Source organism: Pezoporus occidentalis, unplaced genomic scaffold (assembly GCF_034315485.1).
Source record: "Pezoporus occidentalis ecotype Australia unplaced genomic scaffold, CSIRO_AGI_Poc_V1 ctg31, whole genome shotgun sequence".
Lineage (NCBI taxonomy): Eukaryota > Metazoa > Chordata > Aves > Psittaciformes > Psittacidae > Pezoporus > Pezoporus occidentalis.
The window spans coordinates 3,499,993-3,519,330 of record NW_026915052.1 but is presented as its reverse complement, the minus strand read 5'-3'; the positions used below and the strand labels follow the sequence as shown (position 1 = coordinate 3,519,330).

The 19,338-nt window shown below is 40.5% G+C and overlaps 1 protein-coding gene across 3 annotated transcripts in view; it reads right to left on the bottom strand.

Moving 5' to 3' along the window:
* Positions 1-19,338, bottom strand: part of TECPR2 (tectonin beta-propeller repeat containing 2) — a 48,274-nt gene that overhangs the window by 11,616 nt on the left and 17,320 nt on the right. For 2 of the 3 annotated variants that reach the window (XR_009966505.1, XM_062627909.1), the window contains exons 11-17: positions 18,464-18,637; positions 13,330-13,510; positions 11,843-11,984; positions 10,171-10,411; positions 9,267-9,356; positions 8,258-8,491; positions 2,942-3,090 (exon numbers count right to left, since the gene is read on the bottom strand). Coding sequence is in view for 2 of the 3 variants with exons in the window: in XM_062627909.1 (XP_062483893.1) it covers positions 2,942-3,090; positions 8,258-8,491; positions 9,267-9,356; positions 10,171-10,411; positions 11,843-11,984; positions 13,330-13,510; positions 18,464-18,637 (1,211 nt within the window). In the remaining variant the exon portion in view is untranslated. Of the gene's footprint in view, positions 1-2,941; positions 3,091-8,257; positions 8,492-9,265; positions 9,357-10,075; positions 10,412-11,842; positions 11,985-13,329; positions 13,511-18,463; positions 18,638-19,338 lie in introns of those variants that run through there. The other variant, XM_062627910.1, reaches the window with a different exon arrangement.

Sequence of the window (19,338 nt, the reverse complement as noted above, 5' to 3'; positions counted from 1 at the left end):
AAGAATTTTCATCAGCTTTGACAATGTCCATAAAGAAGCTTCCAAAAAACTGCTTAGCTACACAATTATTTTGACTTCTATGACTGCAGAACAGAATGGATAAAGCACAGAAAACATCTACATATAAACTGCTACTGCTCAAGATGCTGTAATGATGCTATCAACAACTTCTGAAGTGTTGGATAAAATAAAGAAGAGGGAGGGCAGAGAACATAAAATGTTTTGGTTTGTTTTGTTTTTATGTCAAGAGATACTGCAGTAGGGACTTAAAGGGAAGAGCAGCAAATGCAAATGGCTTCAGTCTAGATAAAAAACCTCCCAAACCATAAAGCATCACAGAGAAAAGACTGCACTTACATTGCAGTTACAGATTTTAGCATGAATAAAACCTCATCAGAACTATTGCCTCTGAATATCTTTGTGAAGTTCTGCAAAGATGGATGCTCTGCAATTGCAGCACTTCTTTAACGAGAAGTGACACCATAAAAGCAGAGTCTGTAGCTGCTCACAAGATGCTCATGAGTCATAAGATCTGGGATATGGCAAGTCACATTGGCTTTGACATTTACTAGGGAATGAAATATCCATAGTTGGTTTTAAATTGCATTATTTGAGAATGCTCCTGTACTTAAAGCAAGTGAAAGGCAATGATTTTGATCAATGATTTTGTTCTTCAAACAGAAAATGACTGAATCGTTCACAAATACTTCTTAGAGTATTTCTGTTGCTCTGAAGATAGAGTGGTACAGCATGAACTGTGTCAAAGTCAGTTAAAGAACAGATAGCAGTAAGGTGCTTCTAATAAGCAAATATTGTTCATGGAATAGTCCACTTCTCAGCCATTGTGTTGTTATTTGTTATATAAACACTAAGCCAGCATTTGGAAATAATTTTAAAGCTCACATATTTTCTTATTTTGCATGAAGCCTTTGTAAAAGCATGAATGGCTGCTCCTTCAGCACTTTAATGTATTGTTTTAACATGTTAGAATTGTCTCAAAATGAGCATGTAACCCACAAGCTTTCATCTTTCCAAACAATGTTTGAATTTTTGCCCTTTCATATTGACTCATTACATTTGCATGTCAGGTCTTGGCAAGATAACATGAAAGAGAATGACACTGTTCTGGGTATCAGAAGGTTATCATTTTGGAAGGCAACATCATCCAGCTTCCCGGATAAGCTGACAGGAAATAATTTGATTTTCAACCCTGTCCACTTAAAGACATTCTACAAAAGGAAGTTACTGCTAAATAATGAGCCACAACAAATCCCCATTTCTTGTGAACACCTTTGTATTGAGTAATTTCATCTACTTCAGTGGAGTAGTAGAGAATGCATTTAATACACAGAAAACAGTATCAGTGCAGACAGACAGCTTTTCAGGCTACTTTCCTGGATAGGAAAATCTTTGGTAAGAAGATACTATACAAGTTCAATCCTCTGTCTCTTGGCAAACCCTATTTTAAGTGGAAAACATACTGGAATGTGTTTTGCCCCCTTTCTAAGAATACTACCCTTATGGAAGCCATCATCCCCAATATCCCAGTCTCCTCTTCCTGCTGCCCTACCCCTGTTAGCAGGGAAAATTTGTCTCTTACAGATTAAAGAGTCACACTTGCAACACACAAAGAACGAGCAGTGCTACCTAGCCTTTGTTGCAAGTGATATTGGTGCTTATTTACTAGTCTGTTCTGCTCTTCTGCAAAACAAGTTGCCATTTCTCCAGGTCTGACTGACTACATTCCCAGTACAGAAAAACAAGTCTAACCAGTGCTGTGCTAACTGATGGGGTGCAAATCTGCAGCTTCATTTCCGTGCCTTTCTTTGCTGTCACACTCTGAGATTCACAGGAGCTAATAATTGGCCAATGAGAGATAAGCAGAACTAAAAGCAAATGATGTAAAAACCAAATAAACTATTGCAACTCCACTGCCACAGATTTACTTTTATTTCTTAATATGCCCTTTCAAAAGTACCACATATTTCAAAATGTTCAAAAGAAGTTCTGCAACATTACAAAACGTAAATCAAGTATGCAAACACACACAATGCTACTATGCTAGGTCAGCAGACAGTTCAACTGACTTTGTGCCAAGGAGCAAAGAATGAAATCAGTAGTCAGAGGTCAGCTCTATTACAGCAGTCCCAACCAACACCACAGATATCACTACCATTTCATAGTTTAACTTGCAAAGTATTAGAGCAGCAACAAAAGCAAATTCTGAGGTTTAAAGAAAGATTAAAAAGGGAACCAGATGCTGGAGAAACATATTTTGTCCACTCTCTATATTCAGAAAAGATGTTGCCAGGGTAATTTAAGAGGTTTCTTTCCACTGTGATCCTCCCAGCTGGCAAGCAGAAAGGCTACAAAGTTTGCCCATTCAGGGAACAAGAGTGAAGAGCTGTAATTGTTCTACACACTCACTAACTACTGGATGAAAAGGAAAGTCCCTAAAGCCAGGCACAGCACCTTGGCAAACACCCCAGACTCACATGGGTGAGGACAAAGGAGGAGGTAGGCAGGCACTTCAGTGCCATGTCACTTGAGCTGAGCCTTCCCACACCTTCTGCTTTGTGCTGCTGGCCAGGCCAGACTTTTGGCTAGCATACAGCAGATAGGCAATATGCAGTTTAAGGCTGCATTGTACTATGTGCCTATAAAGCTGGGTGTTACAAGAAGAGTAAAGTTTCATTAAGAATAGAAAGGAAAACAAAACCTTCCACTTTTGAGTTAAAAAAAAAGCTGTTTGCAATTTGGGATGACATGGTGCTAAGGCTGTATATTCAGAGTACATTATAATCCTGAATTATTCAAACGTGGGACAAAGTTTTAAGCTACAGATTTAAAATCTGACTCTATTGTTTTTTAAGTGTTAAAAAATTTTCAAATGCACAATGCTACACCACTATGCTATGAAGAACTGTAATCAACATTTTACCTGTATAGGTGGCTCAATCATTATCCATGCAGGAAGCATCAAACTTGGGTTAAAAGGTTGTGTTCCTACACGGAAATAAACACCACCACTGGTGTCACAGGCCCAAACATGCTGATTTCCACACGTCAAGCTGATCAGCTTTACAGTACCTAATAACAAAGAGACTATTAGCAACCTGGCATTTTCCTTTCAAATTCAGCTAATAATGAGAACTTTTATTTAGACTTGATTAAATCAAACTAGCTTTAAACACAATCATGTAAAGGTGATTAAAATTTAATGCAACTTAAAAGAGACACCCCCCCCCCCCACTGGATACAATGAATAAAATCAGCAGGTAGTCTATGTGGGGTACTTCTCTTATAAATCTAAAAATAAATGGTTTAGTCATAGGATACTGCAATTTCTAAAACACACTAAAAATATGCTATTAAAATAACCAAATTCAAGCAGGGAAACATTCTACAACAAATGTTATCACTGCTTAGAAAACTTTCACATGACCTGATATGAACTTTTGTCTGTAGCTGGCCATGTTTGTAGACTTCTGAAGGTGTTGATCTGCTAACATATTCAGCAAAGAACATTCCTAATGCTACCAGCACTTTAAAAATATCAGAGCATATGGATTATGCATTTCAGTGTTAACACACCAGTGTCACATCTGTAAATAAAGGAGCCAATTCTCAACTGGATTTATGTTCAACAGCATACTTATTTATTACAGCTATCTCAAAAGCAGTGCATAAACCGCACATAAGTCAGCACAATGAAAACAACACTGCCAAATAAGTATGTTCTGGAATTTTGGGGTGGGTTGCGTTTTTGGTTGGTTGGTTGGTTTTTCCATACCAAATGATATCCAAAAGTTTGCAAAGATAGTAGAGAAGCATAACTGAAGTTTTGGACTAAGAAGAACTAGCTAGCTGGCTAGCTGTCAACTGGAACCCCTACTCTTCCACATTCATTTAAAACTAGCCATGTGACTATATACATCACATTTGATTTTGTTTTTCCTCCCAGTGTTAGGACAACACCATGCTAAGTAATGGAAAACACATTCTACAGAAAGAGGGACCCAATCAGTACAGATGTACTACAGAAGGAATGCTCTGGTCAAACTCCAAACTTAAGATTCTATAAATAGGCTTTGCTGGCTGATTGAACATGCCAGTGCTGCTTGGGATATCCCATTCTTGGTAACAGTTCTCTCTTCAGTGATGTGAAATCTGGCAACAACTCCTTGTAAAGTGCACCAGATACAGCATTCCTGAAAGAAGGGAGCACAATTTTAACCCACAGAGTTCAAGTTTAAAGCATTTATTTCTGCAGAAGGCAGTATTCTCTGTCATTAAGGCTTGCTGGGAGAAAGAACAGGGAACAACAGGACTACACAGCTTTATCATTAGGTTTTCTGTAATAGTAAACAGATCTTGTCATCAATTTGAATTTGTCTCACCAAAAAATGTTCTTTCATTGTACAGCTTCACATTAAAAACAAATGACAAAATTACATATAAAAACTTTCTACTGCTTGGAATAAAAACATCTAGAACAACTTTCTTTTGCAGGCAGGGGCCTGACATTCAGCTACAAAGTCAAAATCTTATCTAAAACCTCATTATTCCTTCTCACATAAAGTATGACTGGAAGCAATGGCTTTGTCACATGTCTCCACTGTTAAACATTCTGATTCAAACCAGCATCAGAGACTCAAATGGAATCACATATCACCTACTTGGCATAGCTGATATTATTTAAACCTACAGTACAATTTGACATTCAAAAATGCAGCCCTTATGTAAATGTTTTGGGGTTTCTCCCTCCTCCTACCGTTTTTAGCTTAGGAGAAGGTCATACTAACCACATTCACCTACTGTTTAGAAAAAGTAGCATGATTCAGAGGCATTGTTTATTGTTGAAACCTAAAGGTCATTCTATTGTGTTTAGAAACCTTGATAGTGATAGTGGAACTATAATAAAAATAATTTACTCCATACTACTCCCAGTACATAGAGTAAAGGCAAGAGGAAGATACTACCGACATAACATTCATATTTCAACATTAATGCTGGCAATGACATCACTTCCATACAGAATTCTCAATGGCATTTTACAGCAACTTGCTTCTCCCCCTACCTAATGTTTCTGGAGTAAACTTAAATATACACTTGAAGAATAACGATAGTTCTCCAATTTCTTCAGCCCCAATTAGTGCAAATAAAAGCTCTTATAACCCTGGATATGCAGTGATCTACCATCTGCATTTAATTAAGAGGAAAAATGGCTAAAACATTTTCACACTTAAATGTTAACACAGAGTGACAGGTAAAAATCGGGTGTTTGAAGAATTTCTTCACCCCAAATTTTTGCAATACCACCACCATGTGCCACAAAGCTAACAGGAACAGCTGAACATAAAGGTTGAACTTTCTGAACTGCTCAAGTTCACACAACAGATATTAGAGCTAGTGCCAATTACACTGATTCCCTTTATGATGCTTTGAGATTTTCAGACAATAGCAAGAAATTATTTACTATTTCAGTTGAAAAGTTATTATCTAAATTGCTGGAAAGTAATGGCACCATGAGAAAAGTTTCAAACTGTACTATGCAACATGAGAAGGAGAGTGTGGACAAACCTATCCTGTAGGTCAGTGAAGGTAAAAGGTGTCAAGCAGTGCCTAAACTATGGTACATTTAGCGATTTGGAACCAATTCATCAGGTCTGGAAAACATGGTGTGTAACTGGCAAACAAATTATTTCCATGATGTATTCATTACTAACTGCTCACTAAGACTGTACATGGGGCTTAAAGTCTGCCAGCTGTAGGCTTAAAGTCTGCCAGCTGTGTCTGCCTTTCCCTAACCCTGATGTTAAAATTGCTTGTCTGTTTTCAGACCAGACACAAACATTGTCATTCAAAAAATGGAAAAGCTGCAAAACAGTTGAATTATTTTAAAAATGGTACAAGAATGCTGCATAGTCTATATTTCTTTTATCTTCATTTGAAACAGGAATGAAGGTTAGCATGAAAAATGTTTTAACAGTCTTACTATCAAAGAAATAAATCTACTTGGAATATTGATGAAGCTGTCAGTCTGATTACTCCACAGCCAAACTGGGAGGAGATTTTTATGATCAAAACATGGTCAACAGCATTAGCCTTACACGTAGGTGAGGACCTAGTTCGAGACCATCTTAAGAACCTGAATGTCCACAAGTCCATGGAACCTGATGAAATTCATCTGCGCCTCCTGAAGGAGCTGGCAAATAAAGTTGCGAAGCCACTGGCCATCATATTTGAAAAACCATGGCAGCCAGGTGAAGTTCCCGACAACTGGAAAAAGGGAAATATAACCCCCATTTTCAAGAAGGGGAAAACTGATTACCCAGGCAATTACAGACCAGAGTCTCCACTCTGTGCCTGGCAAAATCTCGGAGCAGATTCTCCTGGAAGGCATGCTAAGGCACATGAAAAACAACAAGGTGCTTGGTGACAGCCAGCATGGCTTCACTAAGGGGAAATCCTGCCTGACCAATTTGGTGGCCTTCTATGATGGGGCTACAGAACTGATGGACAGGGGTAGAGCAGTTGATGTCATCTACCTGGACTTGTGCAAAGAGTTCGACACTGTCCCACACGACATCCTGGTCTCTAAATTGGAGAGGCATCAATTTGATAGGTGGACCGCTCTGTGGATAAAGAACTGGCTGGATGGCTGCATGCAAAGAGTTGTGGTCAATGGCTCAATGTCCAGCTGGAGACCAGTAACAAGTGGTGTCCCTCAGGGATCGGTGTTGGAACCAGTCTTGTTCAACATCTTTGCTGGTGACAGGGACAGTGGGATTGAGTACGCCCTCAGCAAGTTTGCCGATGACACCAAGCTGTGTGGTTTGGTTGATAATGCTGGAGGGAAGAAATGCCATCCAGAGGGACCTGGATACACTTGTGAGGTGGGCTGATGCCAACCTTATGAAGTTTAGCCATGACGAGTGCAAGGTCCTACATCTGGGTCAGAGCAATCCCAGGCACAGCTACAGCTTGGGCAGAGAAGAGATTCAGAGCAGCCCTGCGGAGAAGGACTTGGGGGTGTTGGTTGATGAGAAACTGAACATGAGCCACAGTGTGCACTTGCAGCCCAGAAAGCCAACTGTATCCTGGCCTGCACCAAAAGGAGTGTGACCAGCAGGACGAGGGAGGTGATCCTGCCCCTCTACTCTGCTCTCATGAGATCTCACTTGGAGTGTTGTGTACAGTTCTTGTGTCCTCAACATAAAAAGGACATGGAACTGTTGGAACAAGTCCAGAGGAGGGCCACGAGGATGATCAGGGGACGGGAGCACCTCCCATATGGTCTTTTCCAACCCTAACTATTCTATGATTCTAACCAAATGAAAAGGGCAGTTAACCAGCAGCACACTCATTATGCTGAATCAACAGATAGGTATAAACCTGAACACATGTGTTACCCGCTGCATCACTCACGGGTAATGCAACACTTTGAGCGTAATTTTTCCTTGACAGGATCTTACTGAAACTTTGATCACTCTTAAGAATGCATTTAACCACAAAATTCAGGGCCTTGCATATGCAACTGCCCAGGACCACACAATTATGGTTACTCTGTAGCACAAGAACTAGAATCAGAATAGTTCAGGTTGGAAAGGACTAGGCTAATTTAAATCTACAGGTACACCTGCACAGCACTCTGTCAGGCCAAGGTACCTCAGACTGACAAACTGTAAGAAGACACATACATATATAAAGTATCCTGTAAACAGTAAACATGTTGTCTCCAGCAAAAGGCTAAATGAAACACTGAAGGCCATAGCTGTTTCTGATGCTTTACAGCCCCCTGGTGTGAGGCCCATTACTCTAAGGCTGCCCATTACTGCCCTGGATGCATTGACCACCGAATGCTCCAATCCTCTCTACATTGTATACAACAACTACAGTTGTATACAATACTAGCAGTGCAACAAAGACCTTGTTCAACTTCTCATGGATACCGCAGATCCATCTCAAAATTGCCATGCCAAAGAAAGTCTCCATCTCCCGCACGCAAGAGCTAAAAAGGTACCAGGACCGGCATCTGTGAAGGGACTATACCAAAACTCGGTTCCAAAGTATAATCTGGACTGGAAAATTGCCAACTTTGATAATATGCACTTATAGGAATCTGTAAAACAGCTTATACCGCGTTTAGTCCAGTAAAGGTAATATTCTGTATCAGCAACCAAAAGATACTCTGAAGGAAAATATTGGCTGTCAACTAAGAAAGTTGAAAGTCTACTCAATAAAAATGTCATACCTAGTTGAGAGAGATCCAGTTTTGTCCAGTGCATCCCTGTTGGACAGCTGGATGAAAGTGTTCTGATAAATACCTGCCCAAGACTATCCAAACCCCAAATGGCATCCTGGCAGGCAGAGTAGTGCACCATTTCAGCCTCTGGCGGTAGCTGCACCGTAGAAGGATGAAACTGAGGATTCTGATCATTGACACAAAACAGATCCTTGTTGCTTTGGCACAGCCACAGAAAGCTTCCTATGGAAAGGACATTCTTGTTATTAAAATAATTCCTAATGCACCCTAAGACAGCTTACACATCTACTACTTATGGCTCTGTTCACAGGCTAAGATTCTGCAGCACAAATACACATTCTAAGTCCTTATTTTGGTACTTAAATACTCCTTTTCTCAAATCAAATAAGTAGTAAGTGATCTCATTTGAAGAAACACCTCATTCAAAGAACTTAACAGAAAGAAGACACACAACAGTGCACCATCTCTTCCCTTTATCCCTTGATAACTGCCTTTGAAAACCAGCATCCTTTTTCAGCTCTAAATCACATATTTTTGCCAATAAAGCCAGTGTACTTAGATAATGCAGCTGCTAACTATTGTAACTAGTAGTTGAATTACCTAGTGTGGTCACATTTTTGCAGGAAAATGTGCCATTTTTCCGCAATAAGTGCACTGACAGGAGAAGTACTTGGTTAGCATAGGCATTCCAGCAAAACATGCTCCAGCAATTTAGGAAGTTACTGCTCCTAAAGGACAACCCATTTCTCTGCTGAATGCCACTCCACACCAAAGATGTCCAAGTGAACAATATGCGTTTGTTTGTTGTTTTTTTTTTACCGCTAGTAGTTTTACAGATTTATTTCCGCCTTACTTCAAATATATTAAATCCCTGCATAAGGAAAAGGCATCCAAACTCTGAAGTAATTCAAGATACTTAATAACTTACTTATCATCAACTTACTCTATTTAAACATCAAGTGCAGGTATTACATATATGGACTGCTTACTCACTAACCTTCTTTAGATGAAGCTGTAGAAGCCAACACAAAAATCCATTTTGTGGCAGAAGCAGTGCCACGAGGCACAATATTATTCCAGTAAGTGCCTTGAAAGAAATAACAGAATGGTATTAGTATGTAACTCAACTTTCTATTAAAATTAGTTACTATTTCAATAGTTACCATTGAAAAGAAATTCCATTGCAGTCAATTATTAAATATCATCTAGACAAGATTTTCTATGCAAATCTTTCAAGACACTGTTGGAGGGGAGGAGGAAAGCTCCTCTTGACCTTTTTTCCTCCTTGTGTATATGTATACATACACATATATATACATTTAAACACAAAAACACAGAAAACTGGGAATGCAGAAAGAAGGATAAGGAAAAAGTTTGATGGTCTTCCCAATTTAGTGACAAGGTTAAACAGGCAATGTTCTAGGTCTGTTCTTGGTGTTTACTTGATAAAAGAAATGTACTAAATCAAGATTCTATTCTGAGAAATATACCACGAAAAATAAACAGTTCCTCTATTATCACTGTAAAACTGTAACACTACTGTTTTACATAGTCACATTGGTCATGAACCAGATGCTATTGTGCTAGATATAACAGGTACAATAGCTTGAAATTGCCTTCTCAGTGCAGAAAAGAGGCAAGGGTAGGTACTAAAAGTAGTAACTTGTGCATGGTTCACTTGTGAAGAATGATTTTTCCACTAAAAATATTTCCTTTTAAATGGAAAATAGTTAAGACTATATGCTAAAGAATCATTTAAGTTAATTTTTAAACATGAAATTGTTTGTTATAGCTGCCATGACCCGCCTTGGATAATTTTTGTGGTGACAGAACTGTAGCTGGTTATTCTCCCCGATCTGTTTTTCTCAACTTAAAAATACTAGACGTAAAAGTACACCAACCTATTAAGTTTCCCTTTGCCACATGGAATTCATTTTTGCCAGAAGAGATCCAGACTCCACTGCCATTAACCCCAAGGAGGCTAGGTTGACACTGAAGCTGCTGTGACCAAAATGCCATTCGAAGTTTATCAGCCACCTTCTCTACAGGTGCCTGAGCTGCTGTTGCCATTGTTTGAGTTGCCTGGATTATGGTCTGGAACAGGCTGTACTGGTCAAACACCACATAATCAGTGATGCTTACCTGGAGGTAAAAACAAAAAAAAAAAACAAAAAAATAAAATGTAGTTTTGATGATTAATTAAGCTTTTGGATGAACTGCAGAATCTTTCATCAGAAGCTTTTTCTTCTGTGTGTGTCTTCATAATAAACCAGAACCGCTATTAAACATCATCTTGCAACTCCCTCCTATACCCAACAATCCACTTTAAATTCTGCATTTCAAGAAAGCCCTTTGTTTCAGGATGACATCTTACACTCTCTTCCTAAAAACATACTGAAATCTTCAAACTAAGGTGAATTTTCAGTTTCCCAAAGGAAGAGAGAAATGTGCTTAGTGCAGTAATTTAAATATCAGAAAAACTTGTATGTAATACTCCTTTACAACAACCTCATGAGCATTTTAAGTCATAAGGCAGAAGCAGGTCTAAATAAGCAACTGCCAAAGTTCTGTCATGGACAACTAGACTGGCAACACTCTGTGATACTCCTTGAAAGGAAAGAAGTGCTGAAGAGCACAAAAAGAAGAGCAGTTTGCCAATGACCTCAAAGCCAAGCTATTCATGATGCCCAAACGTAAGAAGAGTTATATATGCACATCAACTGAAATTCTTCTAACTTAGATGTGCAACTTTTTCTACGCCCTTCTTCTTCACCCTTATCTCTTGGGAAAATAAAAAAGGTGGGGAATAGAGTCAGGAATTCTAAATCAACACCAGGAAGTACTTGCTTTAACTGAACTGGTTTTACTCACACAATCTGCAACTGAAGCAAGCAGCCTCAAATGGTTCAAAGAAACCTCACCTGAATGGAAAGATGTGTTTTTTTGCAAGGTTACTTACTACATATTTCATCTAGTTAAACAAAAGGCTGATACTAGATTGGATATAAGGACGAAGTTCTTTACTGTAAGGGTGATGAGGCACTGGAATGGGCTGCCCAGGGAAGTTGTGAATGCTCCATCCCTTGCGATGTTCAAGGCCAGGTTGGACAGAGCCTTGGGTGACATGATTTAGTGTAAGATGATCTTAAGGTCCTTTCCAACCCTAACTATTCTACGATTCTACTAAAGACAAAAGACTGCATTCAGCAGCCAGACTTGAATGCTCTGCCTAAACAGAATGCTCTGCCTGAACAGCACATCCTATTGCCATTGTTAAGATAGCAAGCTACATGCACCATTGATATGACCTGATAGAGCATTTCTTGTGTTCTTGAAGATGGCTGTGATGCTGTTTGGGATGACCATGAAATTTTTTTCCCCACACTTTTTTACAGCAAAGGTGAAAAACGATTTCAGCCTTGGCCACACTGCAAGTTTAATATCTTGAATAAAGAGTGCTATAATAGACCAAACAATTAATTGAATTTTATCTTAGACTCTCATGGGAAAACAATGCAAATAATAAACCCAAGGTGAAAGACTAAACTGAGAACAAAATAAAAAAATGCCTACTTGCCACCAATGGTTATCATCTCCTTGTGGTTTCTTTGAAACTATACCAGTTCTGAACCACAGATTTCCATGGATATCCAAAGCCCATAATGTCTGCTGATCTCCAAGCGTTATGCACACTGGTTCCAAAGCTTGCATTTCACTGGAAATGCAAACAGGTAAAAAATTAAAAACCTTACTTCAAATTTATGCTTACAGTATTTTGAGGAAGCTGCTACAACGCTAACAGCAGTTCAAAATGATTGAACTCAGTGTGCCCAAGCTCAAAACCACATTTGCGTTCAAATTTTCACAGTTATTCAGTAATTCAAATTTTATGAGTTTGCAGAAGTAAAAACAATTCAACAAGAGTCCTTCAAAAAATCACTTCAGATTTGAAACTTGGATACATAACAATGTAACTAAACAAAAACTGTGTTTAGTAAATAAGAAATAAAAAGTTGTGTTCTTGAAGTTTTTGATAAAGTAATTTCATAACTGTATCTCCTCCAACTTTCTTGACCTATTCTGAGAACAATATCAGCAGTTCAGGGACCATAAATAGAAAACTCAATTATACGGCAGAGATAAATGTCGAATTTAGGAATGTAAGTTTCCTGGATAAGTAAACAGTTTTGAAGCTTGGAAAGTCAACAGGATCAGAGAATTAGAAGGTTGCCAACAATGCTATTTCTTTCAGAGAACCTTTCTCAACAATTTAAGAACAATGACAGATTGCTTTGGGCAATTTTAATACAAAGCCCAAGAACATTAACTGTACCTAAGGTGTAGGTTAAGCAGATATTTTCTTTAAATAAACTAACTGAAGTACATGTAAATTCCAGATTTGAACAAGGCGTTTTTCAAGGGCTAAATATCAGGCTGGGAGGTTCTACAAGTTAAAGCTTCCCAACAGGATATTAGTAGAAGATAAAATCATATGACAACAAGAACTGGAATTTCTTCTTGTATTTGTTTCAGGCTGATGCTATAAGAGAGACTGTATTCTAGGTTCTCTCAGCAGTAAAGACTCAGTGCTTTTAACTTTACCATCAACTAACTACTGCGTTAGTACAGTACAAAGCTAAATACCGATTGCCCAGAATGTTTATATAAATCTGTGACTAGGAAGTGCCTATCCCTAGCTGTGTGGATGACCAAGGAAATGGTGAGATTTAATCTCAGAAAAAATTCACTTGCATATCTGAAGAGCTCATTAAAGCCATTATGGCACAGATTAAAGAAGCAGTATTTAATAAAAAAAGTCATACTGATAGACATTCCCATCCCTGGAAGTGTTCAAGGCCAGGTTGGATGGGGGCCCTACCCATGGAATGGAGGTAGGAACTAGACCATCTTTCATTATATAGCAGCCAGTCATCAACATACACATGGTAAGTGTACATATGAGTTCAGGTTTCACTTTTTCAAACATCAAGGAGTTCCAGGATTGAAAATAATTTTTGTGTCATCCTGCTTATGATGCTGTTCCACCACAGTGTCATTACCTGACAATATCACTCTTCCATTGTTCTCCTTCAGGACAAAAGCTGCGTACTCCCTCCCGGTACAGCAGGGCCCGCTGCTCACTCAGTGCCCACACAACATTATTTCTGGATGTAACCTGCGACAGTGGACAAGGGCAGTCAACCTTTACTGCTCGGGCACAAGGACGATCCACACTCAGGCCTAGAAATTAAAAAATGAGGACTGCTTTACAAACTTCGGCTTTTTTGCAACTAAAAGAGAGAAAGCTACCCAACCAAAAAAAATAAGGAGAAGGAATATCCCTGACATGCTAAAATTTTCATTTGATTACTGTCTTCATGATTGACTGTTCTTTATATAAACTATTAATCACTTCCTCTAATATAGCTGAATTTATATTTTAAGAACTATAACACTGTCCTTCAACATCCTGCAGAGAACACAAGTCTTGTCATTTCTGTTCCTTTTCTCCCCCTAGTGTTAGTATCAAGAATCTCCATTTATAAAGCCTGTATTAACCTTGACAGAAACACCAAAGAAAAAGGCAGTAACGGAAGAACTTTCACCCAGAACATGCTAGGGATAGAAGCAACCTGATGTGAACAGTGGCAGCAGAGCAATTACAAAAGAGCATGCAATGATAGTGTGTAGTACTGAAAGGAGACAGGTTCTGGCAGATTCACAGGTAGGTTGCACGCATTTATACATATAATCTAGAGTGACAGATCTTCACAATTATACTGCCGCTTGATTTACACAACTGTATGTGAAACACCTCAAGACACATATAGCCTTTGCTTAATCCTCTCCTGCTGCCAAAGCAAGTATGAACAGACTCATCTGTCTGACACTCCAAAATAACAAGAAGAATGCTCATTTCCTAACCTCTGAGCACACACTTCTGTTATGGAAGTTAGACAGGACAGTGGAGGGAACAAAAAGATCCTAGAGAAACAACCAGCACTGGTTGCAACACATTAACAACAAAGATAAACTGAGAATTTTTTGGCATTGAAGACAATTTTAGTACCCTTCAAAGACCAGAGTGTAACCAGATGTAATCACACCAATCTCTCACAGGCAAAAAAATTATGATTCAAATCTCCACAGAGCCTTGTGTGACTGCCATCAAAAGTTCACTCCTTATCACCACTATCCATGCTTGTTGCCACTATGCATATGACCTTGGGCAGGTCCCTTGATTTCTCTGTAACTATTACACTCAATTAAAATAAGACTATCTTTGAAAAGATGCTGTCCATTTAAACAGTTCTTATTCAAGAAGAATGTCTTGAAGAAGAATGCCTGCTACAGCAATTAAATCTACAAGAGACATTAGGAAAGTACTAGAATTAAATGGAAAATAAGTAAGAATTTTGATAGCCACTCTGAAATGTCCTGCTTTAGTGTGTCTTAATGTTTCCCTCTTGGCCAGTCCTCCTCTTACTTCTCCAGTACTTCCTTTATCATGTTATTTGTGAGAATTAAGGGGCAGGCTGGCAGAGGCGATACTGTTGTGGGTGTCTGTTACAGACCACCAGATCAGGGTGAGGAAGTTGACGAGGCCTTCTACAGGCAGCTGAGAGCGGCCTCACAGTCACAGGCCGTGGTCGTCGTGGGGGATTTTAACTTCCCTGATGTTTGCTGGAAGGACCACTCAGCAACCCAGCCACAGTCCAGGAGGTTCCTCCAGTGTATGGATGATAACTTCCTCCTGCAAATGGTGGATGAGCCAACCAGGAGAGGAGCGCTGCTGGATCTCATTCTCACTAACAAGGAGGGTCTGGTCGAAGCAGTAAGGGTTGAGGGCTGCCTTGGTTGCAGCGACCACGAGATGGTGGAATTCAGGATCTTGCGTGATAGGACTAGTAGAATAGCAAGTAGAATTGCAACCCTGGACTTCAGCAGGGCAAACTCTGGCCTTTTCAAGCAATTGCTAGGGGAAATCCCATGGGCAAGGCTGTTTGAAGGTAAAGGGGCCCAAGATAGTTGGTTGGCATTCAAGGATTGCTTTTTCCGAGCTCAAGATCGGAGCATCCCGACGCGTAGGAAGTCAAGGAAGAGGGCCAGGAGACCTGTGTGGCTAAACAGGGAATTGTTGGGTATGCTCAAGTTGAAGAGGAGAGTTTACAGGTCATGGAAGGAGGGGCTGGCCACTTGGGAGGAATATAAGGCTGCTGCTAGAGGATGTAGGAAGGCAGCTAGGAGGACTAAGGCCTCCTTAGAATTAAACCTGGCAAGAAGGGTCAAGGACAGCAAAAAGAGCTTTTTCATATACATGGCAGATAAAACTAACACCAGAGGCAATGTAGGCCCACTGATGAACGGGATGGGTGCCCTGGTGACAGAAGATACACAGATGGCAGAGTTACTGAATGCCTTCTTTGTGTCTGTCTACTCTGCTGCAGGCAGTCCTGAAGAGCCCTGTACCCCTGAGACCTCAGATGAAGTCAGGTCAACAGAGCGGTTTGCCTTAGTCTATGAGGAATGGGTTAGAGACCAGTTGAGCAATCTGGACGTCCATAAATCCATGGGTCCAGATGGGATGCACCCGCGGGTGCTGAGGGAACTGGCGGAAGTCATTGCTAGACCACTCTCCATCATCTTTGCCAAGTCTTGGGAAACGGGAGAGGTGCCTGAGGACTGGAGGAAAGCGAATGTCACTCCAGTCTTCAAAAAGGGCAAGAAGGAGGACCCGGGTAACTATAGACCCGTCAGCCTCACCTCCACCCCTGGGAAAGTGATGGAACACCTTATCCTTGGTGCCATCTTAAGGCATATCAAGGATAAGAGGGTTATGAGGGGCAGTCAACATGGCTTCACCAAGGGGAAATCATGCTTGACCAATCTCTTAGCCTTTTATGAGGAAATAACACGGTGGATGGATGACGGCAGAGCGGTGGATGTGGTCTACCTTGACTTCAGCAACGCATTTGACACAGTCTCCCACAGCATCCTCACAGCTAAATTGAGGAAGTGTGGTCTGGATGATCAGGTAGTGAGCTGGACTGTGAACTGGCTGAAGGAGAGAAGCTAGAGAGTTGTAGTCTATGGGGCAGAGTCTAGTTGGAGGCCTGTATCTAGTGGAGTGCCTCAAGGGTCAGTACTGGGACCAATATTATTTAATATATTCATCAACGATTTAGATGAGGGAATTGAGTGTACTATCAGCAAGTTTGCTGATGACACTAAGCTGGGAGGAGTGGCTGACATGCCAGAAGGCTGTGCTGCCATCCAGCGAGACCTGGACAGGCTGGAGAGTTGGGCAGGGAATAACTGGATGAAATATAACAAGGGAAAGTATAGAGTCCTGCATCTAGGCAGGAACAACCCCAGGTTCCAGTATAGGTTGGGGAACGACCTGTTAGAGAGCAGTGTAGGGGAGAGGGACCTGGGGGTCCTAGTGGACGACAGGATGACCATGAGCCAACACTGTGCCCTTGTGGCTAAGAAGGCCAATGGCATCCTGGGGTGTATTAGAAGGGGGGGGGGGGGTTAGTAGGTCGAGAGAAGTCCTCCTTCCCCTCTACTCTGCCCTGGTGAGACCGCATCTGGAATATTGCGTCCAGTTCTGGGCCCCTCAGTTCAAGAAGGATAGGGACCTGCTGGAGAGAGTCCAGCGCAGGGCAACCAAGATGATTAAGGGAGTGGAGCATCTCCCTTATGAGGAAAGACTGAGGGAGCTGGGTCTCTATAGTTTGGAGAAGAGGAGACTGAGGGGTGACCTTATTAGTGTATATAAATATATAAAGAGGGAGTGTCACGAGGATGGAGCCAGGCTCTACTCAGTGGCAAACAATGATAGGACAAGGGGTAATGGGTGCAAACTGGAACACAAGAGGTTCCACTTAAACTTGAGAAGAAACTTCTTCTCAGTGAGGGTGACGGAACACTGGAACAGGCTGCCCAGGGAGGTTGCGGAGTCTCCTTCCCTGGAGACATTCAAAACCCGCCTGGACACTTTCTGTGTAACATTATCTAGGTGTTCCTGCTCCGGCAGGGGGATTGGACTAGATGATCTTTCGAGGTCCCTTCCAATCTCTAGCATACTGTGATACTGTGTGATACTGTGATTTGTAATTTTTCCTTACCAACTCAGCTCTCTGCAAAGCCTGCATGCCCAAGAGTCCTTGATACTCTTCTCCCTTAACTATAAAACCTGGAGCTCATTTCTTCATCCTAGCTCCTGGTATTTACCCTGACTCTTGTTTGCATAACACCTTCTTTGCATCCTCTTCTAGTCACTGAGCAGATAAAACTAAGGCTATGAGTTCAAAGTTGCCACTGCAGTATACCTTTTTTGATTCTTGTCCCATTCACATCCCATGAGGACGCAGCTGTAAAGATTGCTGCTCCACAGCCCATTCCATTCCTCCACTGGCTTTGCTTTCTCTGTCACATAAAATACATATCACTCGCCTATACTTTTAAAGCACTTCATGATCTTCTGTCTCAGCATACCTTCCTTTTATTACCAAGTGGTAATCCTTACCTCCAACAGATCTGTCCTTTTCAAAACATACAGCCTCTACTTTCCTTTACTTTTGCCCCCCTCACCTTAATTTCTTCTGAAGAGCACAGTCAGTATAGAAATGGGTGGGGGAGTGGCTGGGAGACACTGATTGCTGCTCAGGGACAGGCTGGGCATTGGTCAGCAGGTGGTGAGGAACTGTATTGTGCATCATGAGTCTTTCTTGGGTGTTACTCCTCTCCTTCTCTTTTTGTTACCTCTTTTTTCATTAGTTATTATTTTTATATTTTACTTTATTTCAGTTATTAAACTGTTCTTATCTCAACCCATGGGTTTTACCTTTTTCCGATTCTCCTCCCCACCCCACCAATGGGAGAGTGAGTAAGAGAGCTGGGGTTGCCAGCTGGGGTTAAATCACAAGACCTTTCCATGTCATAAATTCTCTATATTGTATGTACTCTACACCGCACAAAAAAAACCCAGAGTGGCCATGAACTGGCTTTTCCAGTCTCCTGATTACACAGAATCTCAGAACTGTTTTCAACCATTTCTCAAGATAAAAAGGTTTCTCTGTGTCATGGCTGTGGATAACAGATTAAAACAAGTTGTGATCATTCCATAGACTTGAATTCTATTAATCTTAGCTTGGAAAAATTCAAAGAGCCTGCAATTAATTCAAGTACCTGTTTGCAGATACAGATCTCCATTTGTTCTGATAATCCAGGCAGTGTCATCACTTAAAGCTACAAACACAGCTTGGGGTAGGGCCTCATACCAATGGCGTTTTCCTTTTATAGTTACTTTTCCACAAGCAAATGCTTTGTTAGTCTTCTGCTCAATCTTCCAGAGAAGAGCCCCTGTATGAGGAGTTAAGAGAGAACATAGTATCACTTGGCAATTACTGTAACAGACAGCCACTTGTTCTACCTCCACCTAAACTAATGAGGGGAAAGACAAACTAGTAGCATTTAAACGAAAAAGGCAAGAGCTAAAAATACAGTTTTGGGGTTTTTTTCTACAGCAAGATCAGAACAGTGGCCAGCTTTTCTAGGAACATTTACCATTACAGCATGTGTGATTTTTTAAATGTTCAAATGCAAGTCACTTCTCCTTAAAACTAACACTGAAAACTAACAGAACAAGTTCCATACAAGGGCCAAATAAGCCTACTATATTCTGCTTCTGTATTAGTTTGGTACACCCTCAGCAGACAAAGGTAAAGGGGTTAATTGTAGTACTTTCACCTTTTACAAATACTAGTAGTAAATCGTAACTGTCTCACACTGAAGTGGGAGTGGTATTACCTTCTTGTTACGTAGCACATCACAAGCAAAGAAAACTAAGAAATGCAACTGTACAAATCCACCCTGAGAACTTTTTCCCTCACATGAATTAGCAAGGATAGCTCAGAAAAAGAAAACCAAATGGAATTACAAACTTAACTGCTGCCTGGTGTCCATGTCAGTTCGTACCTGAGCAGCACGTTGTCGTATGAACTTCCTTTTTATAATTCCACAAAGTAACATTTGATCGCATTTTAGTGTTTGTGGTTAACATG